General features: G+C 29.9%; 1 protein-coding gene across 4 annotated transcripts in view; it reads right to left on the bottom strand.

Moving 5' to 3' along the window:
• The window catches only part of LOC122498776 (cytoplasmic polyadenylation element-binding protein 2), a 507,210-nt gene extending 493,923 nt beyond the window's left edge, over positions 1-13,287 (bottom strand). Inside the window, exon 1 of one of the 4 annotated variants that reach the window (XM_043606690.1) lies at positions 10,939-13,287. In XM_043606690.1, coding sequence (XP_043462625.1) covers positions 10,939-11,910 — 972 coding nt within the window. In that variant the 5' untranslated portion in view covers positions 11,911-13,287. The remainder of the gene's footprint in view (positions 1-10,938) is intronic. The other 3 variants (XM_043606689.1, XM_043606687.1, XM_043606688.1) reach the window with 3 other exon arrangements.
• Positions 13,288-17,894: the final 4,607 nt, after the last annotated feature.

Raw genomic sequence — 17,894 nt, 5'->3', positions numbered from 1 at the left:
ATTGGTTTTCTAGACTTGGTCGCCATTTGCACGTGCCTGGATTTCTACTCAAGGTGAATCACAAATACAAACTACGAACATTGGATAATATATCTTCTATCCGATAAAGAGTTATTGCAGTTTCTATTTTCCTTTTTATGGTCTATGTGAAATAATGAAGACTTAGACAAAATTAGATGCTTACAATACAGTTACAGATATTTGGAATTTTACGATGGGTTATAAAATTATGAATATGGCGATTATTAAATATGTCGGTTTTAATTTTAAAAAACAAATTTTCATTTTTTCAAAAGTGATAATTTTTTTACCCATAAAACGTGTGTGAATAAAATTCAATTCTCAACCATAGGTGGATAAAAATTGTATACTTTTGAGAAACAAAAACTATAGAATTTATAATTTCAAGATGGCGTCAAATATGAAGTAACATTTGAAAATTTCGGCCACTATATTTTAAAATATCAAAATTTATTGAATTCGACTAATTTTTGTTACTTGGGGGTTTTTGGAATCGCTGATTACGAATTCGATGTTAGTTTTTAAAAATTGAAAATGTCGGATTCAATATGGCTGACAAAAATTTTAAAATTTATTTAATCGACCTTAATTTTGTCACTTGGGGTTGTTGATTACGAATTCAATGTAAGTTTTCAAAAATTCAAAATGGCGGATTCAAAATGGCTGACAAAAATTTAAAAATTTGTTTAATTGACCTTAATTTTATCACTCCGGGGTTTTAGGGGTCGCTAATTACGAATTCGATGTTATTTTTCAAAAATTTTAAATAGCGGATTCAATATGTGGGACAAAAAAATTTTTTAATTTATTTCATTGGCCTAAATCTCTTTATTTGGGGGTTTCCAGGGTAGCTGATTACGAATTCGGCGTAAGTTTTCGAAAATTCAAAATGGATGATGCAATATGGCGGACTGAAAGTTTAAAAATGTTTAGGGTTTTCCAGTGTTTCTAATTGCGAATCTGAACAATTTTTTTTTTTTAAATTCAGAATTATATAATTTAAAAAAAATGTTTGCTTTTGTCTCTTAGCCACCTAATAGACTTAATTTTTATTTTAAAATTTTTTTGTAATTTCAATTTTTCAACATATTGCATTATTTTGAATTTTTGAAAAATAACATCGAATTCGTAATCAGCGACACCAAAAACCCTTGATTAACAAAATTTAGGTGAATTCAATAACATTTTGGTATTTTGAAATATTATAGTGACCAAAACTTTCAAATTTCAAATTTACATTTGACGCCATATTTGGTCCGCCATCTTGGAACTTTTAATTCTAGTTTATGTCTCTTAAAAGTATACAGTTTTTATCCACCTATTTGTTTGTTTTTTCAAATTAAAACCGCCATATTTAATATTTGGTTGAACGAAATTCCTTTTTACACCGGAATCGAAAAGAGCACACTCAAAACCTATAAGAATCATACTTTTAGATTTAGTATAAAATATAATCCATTTTATTCATAAAAACCTAGGTTGAAATTGCTCAAAGAATTTTCTTGTTTTGAGCGTTAATGGTTTAGATTTGAATTTCTTATTTTCTTACGATTTCAGGTTTATGTTGTTTGTTTTAAAAATGTTTAAAGGATCACAGGTGCGACAATTGAAGGAACTATAACCTCCCAACGAGATTCGCCATTTCGCTGGGATGGCATGTAAGGACTATTTTCAGCCCGCAGCTAAAATAGCTGAGCTTAAACTTCTGCTAGACACTGTCAGAGCTAGCGCATCGCAAGGGAATTAGGTCAGAATTTCGACGACGACGATGATGATAATGATGATAATGATGATGATGAAAAGACAAACAACTTGCAATTAAGTTTAAGACGCATAAATAAGCCTTAAAATTAACTAGTTAGTATTTTCATTTCATAGAATTTTTTTAGTTTCTTAAGTTTTACGGCTTTCAGTCTTAATTATAAGGCTGTAAGGGTAAAAAGCGTCCTTTTTCTTGACTAACTCCAATCACAGCTCCACAAGCTTTGAAAACTCCTCAGGTATTTAAACTAGAAACTTTTCTTTCTAATTTGCGTGAATGCAGATGTTTTCTAAAATATTACTCTCTGCGATTTGCAAAAAAAAACTTCAAACATTAAATAAAGAAGGTATTTTCGGTATTTTTGCAAGAAAATGTATAAAAAATCTGTAGAAAAAGAAACACAAAGAGTAAAATCTATAGTAAAAATCTATTGAAAAAGGTGTAGAAAAATATTACTTTTTCTGAATGAAGGTAAAAAATGAAGACACAGTGGAATACAGGGAAAGAGATATATAGTGCTTAGAATTGAATCATAAGAAAAACTTCAAAAGAAATGAAGTGGTGCAACGACACGAAGCAATCATTTCACAAAGCGTCAAAGCATGGCTGTTGAGACAGCCGTTGCACTGGCTAAATTTAAATCTAAGTCGCATTGCATAACCTGGTACGAGTGAATCACCCATAGAAGAAGAAGAGAAAGAAGACGACAACGAAAGAGAATATAAACCAAATGATGAAAGGGGCGAGATTTCATCGTTATTTTCTATGTGAGATTCTTTGCGATAACACTTAACGTTTATAGAAATCATTCTGATAACACAGGTCGACAACATTTTGTAGAATCTTAAAACCAAGAACCAAACTAATATAAACTTTTCCAAGGGTTTTTGACGTGATAAATCCGAATCACTTGAAACTATCGTTACTCAGGATTTGTCGAGGCCGCAGATTACAAATCCGATGTCAATTTTTAAAATTCAAAATGGCGGATCCAATATGTCGGATCATTTTTCCAAAAAAGGCAAAAAATTTAAAATTGTTTCAAAATAAATAACAAAACAATTTCGAGTAACAAATTTCATACGCATATGATCAATTTTTAAAATATCTTTCCCCATATTGAAACCGTTTTTTAAAATTTTATGAATCTGATAACAAAATTAGAACGGGAAACACAAAAACTTTTGACTAACAGAATTCAGATAAATCTAGTTAACTTTCAAAATTACTGGTTCTCATATTGGATCCGTCATTTTGAAAGTCGACATCATATTAATTGTAATCTGCGACCTCGAAAACCTATGAGTAACTAGTTTTAAGTGAATTCGATGAATTCTTAAAAATGTCGTCCGCCATATTGGATCCGCCATCTTGAATTTTCAAATGTAATGCAAGATTCTCACTCGGCGACCTCGAAAACCCCGTAGTAACATGTTTTAAGTGAATCTGATGAGTGTTTAAGAATGTTGTCCACCATATTGGATCCGACATTTTGAATGTTTGAAAACTGACACAAGTAACAATTTTGGGACAAATCTGTCTGTTTTCTAGACAAAAATCTGCTTACGTCTATACACGACATCCATTGCCAAAGGGTTAAATTATTTTATAAATAGTGTTATATTAATTTGAAACATTTTCTTTTTTATAAATTATAATATCTCAAAATTGTGGAGTAAAACTGTTCAAAAGTGAAAATTAAAAATTACTCTACATCATTAAGAATCTTGTATTTTTTTACACTTTTAAAGAGATATTTTTATGATCGTTATGAGTAAGATTTTATCTTCAGATATTAGGTAATGAAAATGCGAACTCCAAATTAAAAATAGAAGATTAAAAAATTTTCAAAGCAAAAAAAAAGTTAAAAAGAAATTTTTTTTCTATAATATTAAAAATACAAATAAGAAATTCTAATTAACGAATCCAAATATTTGAGGTTTGCAAATTACAATAACTCTACTGTTCCTAAAATAATTATAATCTTGGGTCGAAATTAAATTCAAATTCATGCAAAAATAATAGCTGCGAGAATGTATAGTATTTTATTCTTATTTTATTACAGAAAATAAATTTATTACAAAAAATAAAAATAATTACAGAAAATAAAATAAATAGAAATAGATAAAATAAAATTTAAAAAGTAACCCTCTGAAGACAACAAATGAAACAGATAAAATTAAAATTAGTAATCTGAGTATAATGTGATGCTTATATATGACCTGAGCACTTAAAAGAGGCCTGCAAAAAGTAGATTTCTGAGCAAATTATAAAAAATGTAAATATCAAAGAAAAGAAGGTATTTGTATTTTTTACCAAGTTTTCAAGGTATTTTAAAATTTCAAATGTGAGAAACTATAATTTACAGAAGTCACGAGTCAACCCTTGAGCTCAACATTCTAATTATTAAAAGTTCCTTTGTACATGTGAAAAGACAGTGATATTTTTCGACCAACTTGTGTACAAATTACCTAACTTGCATAAAACACTAGGTTTAACATTTGAAAAGCACAATTTGAGAAGTCCACGAGAAGTGGACTTTTGTTTCGTTACTAAATAAAATTTAAAATACATTTGTAATTTCACCCCGTTTTCAAATATCAAGAAGGAAATAAAAATCAACTTTTGAAAATGTTTCTAGTTTTTTAAGTATAATTACACTGTAAAAAAGGGAGTTAAATTTTAACTCCCCAGGGGATTCTATAAAAGTCGCACCCATTAGAGAGTTAATGCCAGGGGAGTTAAATAAAGAGAGTTAAAATTTAACACCCAAATGCTAACTCCCCATGGAAAAAATAACTCGCGCGGGTGTTGAATGAAGGGAGTTAGAAATTAACTCTCTTTTGGAGTTGATTTTTAACTCGAAAAATTTAACTCCCAACTCCCGAGTCCGTTAACTCCCTAAATTTTTTACAGTGTACTTATTATTTATGATTCATGTTATTATTATTTATATTCAAGTTTTTTAATGTTTATTAAAACATTAAATGTTATTTTTTATATATTCGAGAAGGAAATGAAAAATTTTTAATGAAATCGATTATATAGGAAGGAAACTCCTGAAGTGTTAATTTAGGTTGGTCGCGCCAGAGTTTGAAGGTTAGCCTAAGGTTGGTCTAACTTTGTCATGCAAAATTTCGGTTGTCAAAGTTTCCCCACTTTACTAGGTACTTTGCCCATGGTTGGCCCAACTTTGCAAGCCAACCATTACTTCCAGAGTTTAACCAGCTCTGGGCAATGGTTGGCCCGATAATTGTAAAAAATTCAAGGAACTTATATTATTTTAACAGACTTAAAATTTTTAGTTATCCAAACTCTGGGCCATGATTGTCACAACAGACATAGTTTTTAAATTAATTTCTTTATATAATCCCATGAAAGCGTAGCGTAAATGTAATGCCCCCGAAAATAATAATGAATTAATTGTTATTTAATTATTTTTTTGGACTGATATAACTAAAAATTCGCACCTAGGCCAATCATCATCAAATATGCAAAAAAAAATTGTTGCTTCAACTAAAACATTCCGCGACCTACGGCAGCAAAGCTCAATCGATTTACCAAAGCCCCTGCAGTTATATCGCATCTACTTAAAATAAGTGAAACTTGAACTCTTAAAGGAACCATCCGATTGTTAGATTATGATTTAAGTTTTCCTTCAATTACAATCGATTTAAACTATCTGCGCTTCTACCTTCTTTCTTTAGTTCAAGTAAAAACCCTGTGATAGACTAATCTTTTATCTAATAGGTACTTCTTGAAATTTAATAGTCTTTCAAAAATCTAGCTGATCTGTTAAAAATATTATCAAATAATATAATTAAACATACATTATATTTTGATATTTTAATAAATTTAAATTTAATAAAGCAATACGATATTTATTTCCAAACGATTCGTTTGGTAAATTTTATGCTTTATGCGATAATACAAAATCGCCTGACTAACATTTTATAGATGCTCGAAACAGTCTTGACAAAAGAATCTTTTCAATAATTGACAAAAATTTTTAGTTACTCTTTCGTGGTACTGCAGTAGCTCCGTCGACTTTATTCACACCACAAATTTAAAATCAATCCAAGGACATAGGTCGCCAAGGATTTCGCGAAAAGCAAAATTTCATATATTTATTTCCTAAATATTCCATTTGTCGCAATCTGCTTAATTATCAGAAAACATTTGAAATTTAAAGTAGCAATAAAACATTTTTAATGAATAAACAAATGGAAAATAAAAGATTTAGATACTTTTTAAACAATAGGAAAGTTATGGATTTTTCAATGTTTTCATGGTCAATATACTTGAATGCATAAAGCATTCAATCAAAATCTTGGCAAGAAACCAAGTAATTTATATGAATGTCTAAATGAAAATCAAAAACAATACAAAAACAAACCTTTACAGTCATTTAACTTTCAAACTTTACCCAACAATCTTGTGCTTTTTTCAAATTATATATATACTTTACTTGTCAAAGTTATTAAAAAAATAAACATGATTTGTTAAAACACAAATTTATTAAAACTGTTTGAAAGTTCTCTAATTTGTGAATTTCTATATACACTGTAAAATATTGTGACTTTATTTTGAAAAGTATATTCATTGTAAAGAACACTGGAGTTAATATTATTATTTATATGCACCGGAATAATATTAAATCAATACTACATGCAAAGAAAGTATAAGTTAATCGGTCAAGGAAAGATACAGAAATTTGATAAAATGCTAAGTTGATTATAGATAATGGCACGAAATTGCGGATGAAAATGAAAAGAAAATACTTCGACTAGCAAAAGAGAGAATACAAATTAAATACTGAATATTTATTTCACGCGAAATAAACATAATAAATAAAAATTTGTTTCTAAGACATGAAATTGTGTACTAGAATGAGAAATTTAAAAGAAATATGTTTCTCTACTATTACTTTATTAACAAAATAAATAGTGATAACTCTATACAAATGTTTTATGAATGAAGTTGTCATGTGAAGATAAGGTATCAAAATAAATACTTATAAAAGGGTCAATTAGAAAAAGATTTGGGTCGAATCTATATAATAGAATCATCATTCTATATTTAGAATCATCAGGTGAATATTAAATCAATTCTATATTTGTAGGTAATATATTCATATTCAAACCGTTCTATACTTATTCATGAAAAAAAAGTAAAATAAATTTTTAAATAAATGTTCTTGCTTATGACTGGAAAATAAATTAATAATAATATAGAAGATATACATATATCGTCAGAGCTACAACAGTAATCTTGATTTTAACGGATTCTTCTAAATTTTATACATATTCCCTCATATGTATATGATAACAAAAATTCTAATCTTCACTTGAGAGGATTTTCCAATTAAGGTTATGAACTGATAAGAGAAAGTTATTTTGACACAACAATAAATTAAATGTTTTCAATGAAATGAATAAAATTAATGATTAATAATTAATTACCTACATTGATTAATAAGTTTATTAATCTTTTTATTTCAGTTTAATTCAATGTTTTCAACCCTTATTTTCATACCTGGGTATACCCGGGTATACCCGGGTACCAGGGGGTAATCAGCGACCCCAAAAAACCCCGAGTAACAAATTTCAAGTGAATCTAATGAATTTTTAAAAGTGTCGTCCGCCATATTGGATCCGCCATTTTGCATTTTTAAAAACTGGCCTCGAAACTGGCATCATAAAAAATAATCTGATTATTTTTTATAAATTTTTTGCTTTAGTAGGTACCCAGGTACCCTGGGTGCGAAACAGCGTAGAATTTCTTGGGTATGGACACAAGGGTTAAGGGAAGGCACCGCCCCCAACTTTGACCCTTTTAAATTTTAATTATCAAAGAAGATTATATTTTTTTCTTGCACTATTTTTAAGCCAAAAACATATAGGATGGTAAAAAATTTGAAAATTAAATTGTTGAAGAGGTTAGAGTTTTTATCTTTAAACTCGTTGTATATTTTTACAAATCCATCCGAGAGGTTGTTTAAAACTATAAAATAATAAGCTTAGAAAAAAATTTACGTTAAAAAATTTTGAAAATTGTAAGACAAGATTAATTTTGAATGTTTAAGTTTTTAAACTTTTGACATTTTATAATTTTGACACCTATAATTTTTTTGAAAATATGTGTGCTTTTAAAAGTTTATGCGCTGAATGCAAAAATCATAATTATATTTGTCAAACGACTCACAGTTTTAAGGTAAATATTATAAAACATTTACTGAAATAAAATTTAAAAAATATTGAAAGAATCTTTCTGTTTGATATAACAAAAATTAATTAATGTTCCAAAAATATGAACACAAATTATTCATCAAAAAGTTTATGTGTTTGTGGCTATCCCATTCTCCCCTATATTAAAAAACAAACATTTTTTATATTAAAATCGATATTAATTTTGGATTATATAAAATATTATTTAAAAACAAACATTTTTACGTTATCAAAATGCATAATAATTTTATATTTTCAGAAATAAATATTTAAAAAATCCACAATCAGGGCCACGTCAAGGCCCCATTAGGGATGATCCGATATAGCCCTGATCAGGTTGGCCACATTTCTTTTCTGCACGAGATAATACATCAACTATATATGTAATTTATTTGTTAAATATTTTTTAAAATTCTATTTTATTTTTATGGTAAAAATAATACAACTTAAAAAAATAAAATTATTAAAATTTAAAAAAAAATTTTTTTAAACTTTTTTGAATTCATTATTATTTATGTTATTATTTGTATTATTATTGGTATTAGTATTATTATTATTAGTATTATTCATAGTGTATAGCTTCAAATAATTACAAATGTACAACACAATTTCAATTATTACAAATATTGGATAATACAGTCTCGAAATTCAAATGGACTGTAAGTGGAATCACTCCTAAGCTTGCGTGCGCGGTACGTGTATTCAACTTGCATCTTCGAGGTCTAGGGTTTGATTCATTTAAGTGAGGGACTGATAGTGAAAATGGTTTATAACAACAATGGGAGCAAAAAGGGGTTAAAATGATTGATGAATTTCTTGATAAATTAATTATATTAGTGCTTAAAAAGTATTTGCAAAAGTAAAAAAAGACTTATTTTATTTAAATTAATATTTTGTAATCATTAGCATAATAAACTTATCGATAAATTCATCAATCATTTTAACCCGTTTTTGCTCCCAAGTCACTTATGCCACTTTTGCTCCCGTTGTTAAATTATAAACCATTTTTACTATCAGTCCATCAAGTGTTTTGTTTACAATATTTGTTAATATTAATAACAATAAATCATATGTACTGAAATGTATGTATAAATAATAATAATAATAATTTAGTGATTTACTAATCACAATTAAAAAATAGCAATTATACAAAAACTTGGTTTTTTAAAATAGTAAAAAGAAATTTGAATGTTTTTACTAGTAATAGCAGGTTTATTAAAATTAATACTTTAACCTACGAAAAGATCAATATCTATAAACAAAATTAATATTTTTTATCTAAATTTGATACGTTATTTTCTTCAGCGAAGAGAGGGCGTCAACAATTTATTGACCAGAAAGTATCTACAATTTTCTATTGTTTAAAAAATGTATAAACAAATGTTCAAATTTATAAATTTTCAAAAACCAGCATCAGATTCGTAATGAACGACCCAAAAAACTCTCGGTAATAAGATAAGTTACAAACGAATTGCATTAGAATTTTAAAAAGTCGTCCGCCATATTGAATCTGCTAAACATCAGATTTGTAATTATTACAAACCCCAAAAATACAAGTAAATTAAATTTTTCCTTTCGTTAAATAATCATTTTAAAATTATTATTCACAAAAATAAAATCTTAGAATATAAATATTCACAAAAATAGATGTATAACTACCTCCAAAAATTAATTAATACATTAAAAAATTCTACTTGACATATTTTGATTCAACACTTGATTAATTTAAAAATCAATAAAAAAAATTAATTTAAGAATAATTGAAAAACCGCAAAGAAATTAAATGTTGATCGTATTTTACTTTCTTACTTAATCCCATAAGAACAGTAAATAATAATTACATTGACATTATATGATATCACGATCAATAATTACCAATAAAGAATACCAGTATCGAAATTATATTTCTCACCGACTTTCGCTTTTATTAATATTATCGGAAATCTATGCTGTTCAACGAAAGTCACCATATCAATATATTATATTCAGTTACCAAAACACTGACAAGGCAAATGTTAAATAATTAATGTTAAAATGTTAAATTAATGTTAAATAATTTTTGTTATTTATTTTCCACACGCTCAGCATTTATTTATTATTTATTGAAAACAAAATTAATTTACGATAATATTTTGAAAAATTACTTAAAAATAATTTTAATTTTTCATTTTAATTTTCACTTGACATAATTGCGCAAAAAATTAATTCATTAGTAGAGTAGTTTTTTTTTTAATTCATTAATGTTGAAAATCATAAATGCAATACTACAACTATGCTCGAAATGTAAATTCACAAAAATGTGTGGTTTATATAAAGAAAAGAAATTTAAAAAAAAATGAAGAAATGTAAATTTTGTTACAAATCCATTGAAAATTTTTCGTCTATAATGAAAAAGTTTAACATAAACAACTATAGCAATCAATTGGCATATTTACGTCAGTAGTTCATTAATGTTACAATGAATGTATAATGGGTGTTTAGTTTTCAAATGTTCACACAATACAGTTCACCTCGTATAATGAACTCTTGCATTCTTTTCCATCAAATTACGCAATACGCATACAATTGCAAGAACACCCCACTTAGTGAGTTGCTGGCTCGCTGCAATGGGTGTCCTTGAACTTCTTGTCTTTAATAATTTTAAACATACTGAACATATTTACTGTATTGTGTATTCTTAATCTCATAAAGAAACAGAGAAATCCAACTGTTGAAAAATAAAATGGAAAAGGCAAAACTTCTCAACTTCTATTCTACTTTTGATGATCCTAACACTATTAATTTAAAAGCATCAAATTTCAACGAATTGATACCAAAAATCTAAATCAAATAAAAAATTTGGATCAATTTTTTATTTGATCCACATTTTTGGTATCAATTCAAATTTCAAGAAAACTGAATACATAAGTGGAATTTAAATAGACTAACCTGCTGATATGGTGGAAGCTGCATGAGATCCCGTTCATCTGCAGAGGTGACCTCGAACGTGGGTGTTGGTTGAGGTGGGTATAAATTACCTTTCCCGGGATATGACGTACTTCTTCGAAATTTCACTGGACTAATACTTGATGGATGACCCGTGGGAACAGGATGACCGGGAAATGTTGGACTTGGCTTCCTGTTTTGTAGACCCGCTGCTGCAGCAACGGCAGCTGCAGCATGCAATGACGAGTGCAATGGTGGTAGATTTGGTACAGATCTGCCACGACTCCAAGGCGAGAGTGCAGGACTTTGAGCAGCAGCTTGAGGTCCACTGCCCCATTGTTGTGGGGCTTGTGGACCTCCTGACCAGGCAGCGTATCCTTTCCCCTGTAGATAGACACCAGGGTGAGAGGATTGCTGTTGTTGTTGCTGCTGCTGTTGTTGTTGTTGTTGTTGAACGGACGCTGTCGGTAGACCATGCCTGCTACTTGGAGCTGCATTTCCATGTTGTGGAAAATTGTGACTAGCTGTGATTGCACGTCGTCCAGTGGCACTGGATCCGGCAAATAGGCCAGGACCACTAGTTGGAAAATTTTGAAAGCTAGCGATTGATCCATTTACCGGAAGTGAGTGCAGACTAGAGTCGTCTGGAGCTGCCCACAGGCTGGGTACCCTCACTTGGTCCGAGAAGCCTTGTAAACCCGATGTGGTATTACAGGATAAATCCTTTTCGGAGGAAGTGACATTCTGTGTTATACTGATAGTGTCAACTTCCACTGAATCCTTTGATTTGTCCTGTCCAATGCTCTGGTCTAAGACACCACCAGGTGAAAGTGGAGCACTTTTCGCCGAACTCTGCTTCTCGATGAGTAAGTCGTCTTGCATTGTTGTTGTAATTGTTGCACTAGTGGAGTTAAATGGTTTGTTGATGGGACGACAATTATTGGAGTAAAGGTTAGCCTCACCAAAGTCCCCCATAAAACGCAGGATAAGTGCGGTTTTTCTCGGCCGATTACGAGTTACATGAAATCGGGTCACTTATGCTGATGAAATTTCACCTCGTGTCGGAGTGTGAATGTCACCAGGGGGTATTTCGCTAACGTCAACGTCAAGTCGAGCTCGCGAGGCCACTATCGATCCACGCCACGCTCATCAAGACACGCACCGAAAACCCCGGAAGACCAAGAGGTTAGGGGTTTCTAATTTTTATCAATGAAAAATGATATTATGTAAAACTGTGATAATGCTTTGCACTAATCACTTATCACTTTTCCCTTTCAATACTAACGGATTATCCGACTTGGTAATTGTGTCTGATCATTAGAAAAGAGACGGTCATACATCATCTTCCTGATTGTCGATTCAGAGTGTTAATATTAATTTTTCTGCACTGATTTTGCACACTCACTTGTCTTACTATGTACCTCAGAGCTAAAAGAGGTTGAGCTCTGTTAAAGGATTGTTCTTTTATCACTAGTTGGCCCTACTTTCCCGCACGATGATTCCAAATAATCAGAATCAATTGACACTCGCGTTCGGCACCGTTCACACCGTTGAACACCGTTCACGAAATATGGGGAAAGAAACTCCGACACACTACGAATACACGGTATTTGACGACACTAGGAAGTGAGGAAGGTCAGGGACGGTAAGGGTAGTTGTGAATCTAGGGACTACTCGAACGAATCCAGGTGAGTTTTAATGAAATGATGTCCTCCCACCTCCACCGACCTCCACCACCACACTCCAGTTTCAAAGTATATTTCTCGTGATGTACAACATTTCCACAACGGCTCGCATTGGGGTGGCGTGACCTGGAATCAGTAGCCGTTGTCGGTACTATCCTCAAGTTTGCAGTTACTCGGAGTTTGCCAGGTTCTCCCCTCGGAGTCCTTGCTTCGCGCAGGATCAGCACTTCCGTCAGGAGAGTGGAGGCTATCGTTCAGCGAGCCGTGACGACGATACGTTTTGAGGAGGCACACGCGTTGTACGTATATTTGAGGTTTCGGGATTCGAGTGTGTCTCGAGGATATTCTTGGTGTGTGTGTTTCGCGTGCGTGTTCGTTTCTTGTTGAACGTGTGTCTTAAGGCGTCGACGTGCGGTTCGTGCGTGGTGCCGACTTTTGGAACACTGCGAGAGTAGCCCGTGCCAGGCCAAACCAACCGGAGTCTCCACGTAGCCGTGCTTGCTCGGTGAACTTCGGTCGTTGCGACGCGCGTCGTCGTCGTCGAAACCCCACGCAAGCGCCCTCGAGCTCCACCACCTCGACCTAGTACTCACGTCGACGTCCCTGTCGTGGTCGTCATCGTCATCATCGTCGTCAAGCCATCAATGCAACGAAAAACACTTTCCCCGCTATATTATGCTCTGACTTAATTACTGTCCTTCCTCAACTTATTGTTTTTCTAAAAAGCACGTGGGAATTACAGTCCAACAACTTGGGTGCTGAAAATCGATGAATGTGTAAACGTTGCTCTCTAATTCTGAATTAGTCACTTTTGGCTAATTCAACAACACCCATTCGTTTATTAAATTAATTAATTTCTGATTTATTTCTAATAGTAAAAAATTGGTTAATCAAATTTTTCTAATAAAAAAATTAGTAGATTTATATCCACCAAATATTTTAGTAATTTTTCACAAATTTTTAATTAGATTTGACTCTTGAATTAGTTGTTTTCTACTAATAATTAGTTATTTGTTACTAATTCGATTAGGACCGATAGTTCACGATTTTACTGTTAATTTTGCAATTTTCTAGGTATACTAATTCAGATTTAGAGAGTGACAAAAATGTTTTCTTTAATAAACTATTGGTCCAAATTCCTGGCATCATCGACTTACATGATAAACACAATAGATAGAGACTACAGAAATAGCAGTAACCTTGTTTCCGCTTATCGCGTAAACGTCATGCTTATCAGTGGGACTGTTCGAATAATCGTACGACTTTTAATGAAAAATATCATAGCGCTCAACATAAAAGCTAACAATGCAAAATACTGGTTCTTGAACAGGTTGAAAACAAATAGTTTTCACTGTTAACTAGAAAGTGTCAAATTGCATCGAATTGATATACCAAAACTATGGGACAAATTCTTTGACTAAAATTTTTGCTATCTTGATACACCTTCAAGAAAACTGTGATTAACATATAGAAAAATTATAAATCATATAGATAAGAATGGATTTGATTCAAGAGTCGATCGTTTTGAAAACAACTAATAAAATAGTTAAAGTTCACTTATGTAAAACATTCAAAATTTGAGAAATTGTTTTAAATTCAGAAAACAAATGGGGAAAAGGGAAGACTTCCTGATTGATAAGTCCCTTCTGGCAAAATTTTGCTTACCACCTATCTGCTTTATCACAATGCACCTTTATCTTGTTCGAAAAGATTTCTTTATAGGCTGCATTACAATTCATAACACGTTATGTGTCGTCTGTACGCATGCAGCATGTAACCGTCCTGACCGATATTGCGAGCGCGATTGCGTAACTGGATGAGACCAAGTAAATGCGAGGCGCCTCAACGTCACACGTACTAGTAGCTTTACCTTATCGTAGAAAAATAAATAAAGACTGATTTGAATTAAAATTATATGCACAGGTGAACTGTATTACATTTTAGGTGAAGAATAATTATTACTTTTTAAAAGAATTAATATTATCATTGATATAAAAGACATTTGGTTAAGTTGTAAAATGGAAAAAAGATTTACTAGGAAACAGTAAAAGTTTGCAATATTGTTTTATTCTATTTTTTTCGATATAGATGATTTTTATGTCCATATCAGCTGAATTTTAATAAATTAACGTTCAATTCTACACGAACTATATATTTTGAACTCATTTTTTTAAGTACACCCATTGACAAAAATTGTTTATTTTAACCATTATCAATGGGTCGCAAACCATTTTATTTCACCAAATATATTTTTGACCTTATTTTTTAAAAATTTTAATAGTTCAGAGGGGTATTTTTACATGATTTGAGACGACAAAATGCAAAATAATAATTACAACAAAATTATTTTTATGATAAAAAAAATTTTTAAATATAAAAGACCCGAAAAATGGCACATTGACAGACAATAAAGAATAACTTTGAAAAATCAGTACCTAATTATTAATTAAACTATAATAATTTTTGTATCAGTGCTACCAGATTGGAAGATTTTTCTTTAAATCTGAAGAAAATTAAAGCAATAAGCGATATTTTAAGAATTTGAAGAAATATTATAAAAACTTGAAGATTTTTTGAAAATTTTTCAAAGGCTTTGTATGTATATCAAGTAATAATGAAAATGTTTATAAACATTTAAATAATATAAATAAACCATTTTTTAAAGATAAATTATAATTTTTATTCTTTACATTCTTATGATTATAATAATAAATGTAATAATTTTTAATTACTATCGTAAATGTTACTGTTCCATTTATTATTTCGCAAATTAAAAAATTTTATGTTTTCAAATATACCTAAACATTAAATTTTGAATAATTTCATATTCAAAATTTAAAAACTACATAATTAATATTCTTAACTATTCCTGTTTATTATTTTCAAAAATGTTAATAACATTTTTCGCAAGAATTAAATTATTAAAAAAAATTTGTAATTATTATTAACTATTTTAATTATTAAGTTATTTTCAAAAATTGTAATAAAACATTCTTTGAAAGAATCCAATTATTTTTATAAAGAGTAAAATTCGAGCATCGTGGATTTAATTATTTTCAAAACAATTTTAATAAAATTTCACGAAAAGATTTAATTATTTTTTAAATTTTTTAATAAAATTCTTGTTAAGAATCAAATTATTTTCAATAATTTTAATAACATTCTTTATAAGACTTCGATTCTTTTTATAAATAATAATATTTTTTGTGATTCAATATTATTTTCAATACAATTTTAATTAAATTTTCTCGAAAGAATTCAATTATTTCAAAAAGATTTGGATAAAATTCGTCAAATGACTTTAATTATTTTTAAATTTTTTGATAAAAACTTTGCAAGAATTTAGTAATTTTCAGTGCATTAATTTTTACAATTCAAAACATTGAAAAAGAAAATTTATTAAAAAAGTTGAGAAGCAAACAAAAACTAACTTCAAATTTCAAACAGATTTAAACACAACTAGGTATATTAATTTTTTTTAAATTGTTTGTGAAATTTAATTTTATTTATAATATTTTAGAAAAAATTATAACCAAAATCTGAATATTTGCGTACAATTTTATTAAAAATTTATTTTTAGTAATTAAATTCTTTTGGGTAATTTTATTAAAATATAGATATTGAAAATCATTGAAATGAGGAAAAGTTTTTGAAAATAATTGAGTTTAGAAGAAGAATGATTTATTATTTATAAAGATAATTGGGTTTCTTTATTTCGAGATTTCTTTTTAAATTTTGAACATAATTTAATTTTGTGTTACTAATGATTTTATTTTTAAAGGTTAAATTTGTGTTTTGTAATTAATTAAAGTATTTAATACCTAAAATAAAATAAAATGTAAAATATGTTATTAAAGTTTCTGTAAAGAAATGTCAAAAATCTATCGTGTTTAAGAACTTTTTTCTGAAAAGTAATTTAATTTTAGTGAATCGGAATTATTAAGATATGTAATAAGTATTTTAATTACATTTTAATATTATGTAAATACTTTTTTGATAATTTGCTTAGAAATATTAAAATTTTTACCTGAAAAGTTGATCACTATTCATTTTATCGGTATTTTGAAAGTTTACTCAAAGTAAATGTTTATTTTAAAGGTTATCAACAAGTAATAACATCTAACTTGAAGTTGGTTGGCAAATGGCAATAAAAATCAAAGTCAAAATAAATCAATTTTTTAATGTCAGTTCAAAATCCTATTTAATCTCTTTTTACTAAATTATATAATCAAAATTAAAAAATCTGAATTTAGTAAATATACAGACGGACATACATACAGACGGACAGACAGACGGACTCGCCGGATCATGTTTTTCGGGTTCAGGGGACACCAAAACGTAAAGATTTCATAAAATTAGCAAAAGTCAATTTTCGACCAAAACTAATACTTTCTCATGTGATGAGAATGTAATGAAATTAAAAATTACTTGGTTCAAGACTCCTTAGTACATTCACAAGTCAACTTCTTCTATATATACAAAATTTCTTAACCTATAACGCCACTCATGTCCCACATCAACAAAACTTAACCTACACGCAACTTAACCTATTCTCATCACACTCATCCACTCAAAATTTGCCAGTATCAGGGCTTCCGTTACCCGTTCCCTTTGTCCACACTGATTGATTTCCCATTAATGCTCCACCCCTTTAAATTACTTAAATCCTTAAACTCCATCTTCATTCCTATCCTTCTTCGTATTTCTCTCCATTCACCCGATCATTTATTCCAACTTCAAACATTCGTCCATTACATTCTCTCACGCACCATTTTACCCCATCCACCCACACACATTCCCTACCCATTCTTACTTCCCTTCCACTCCTTCTTTCGATCCATGCCTTCTCTCTTAGTAAACATATCATTCTCCTTTCCCTCCACTATCCTCATCTATTCTTTCAACACGTCCTTTCAACCTCATAACCTCCTCTTTTTCCTCCTCACTTCCCAGTTCTACTAACCACATCCTCGGAATCCCATTCGCATCCATACTCATTGCTTTCATCTGCCTAATATTAATTTTCACCCCTATCCTTTCAGCCAGTCTCCCCACCTCTCTTCTTCCTTCACTTAAACCTGCATTCATACCCCTAATCACTATATTTCTTTTTCTTTCATCCTTTTCCATCCATTCCACTTTTCTTTCCAGCTCATTCACCTTTCGTTCATAATATACACTTTTACTTCCCTCACTACTCATTTTTATCCCCTTTTTTAACATAACCTCTAGAGTTGTGCAAAAAGCTCGAGGCTCGAGGCTCGAGCGAGCTTT

Source organism: Leptopilina heterotoma, unplaced genomic scaffold (genome assembly GCF_015476425.1).
Source record: "Leptopilina heterotoma isolate Lh14 unplaced genomic scaffold, ASM1547642v1 Lhet_16, whole genome shotgun sequence".
NCBI classification, from domain to species: Eukaryota; Metazoa; Arthropoda; class Insecta; order Hymenoptera; family Figitidae; genus Leptopilina; species Leptopilina heterotoma.
Note: the sequence above shows the minus strand (reverse complement) of the source record. Positions and strands in the feature narration are given on the sequence as shown.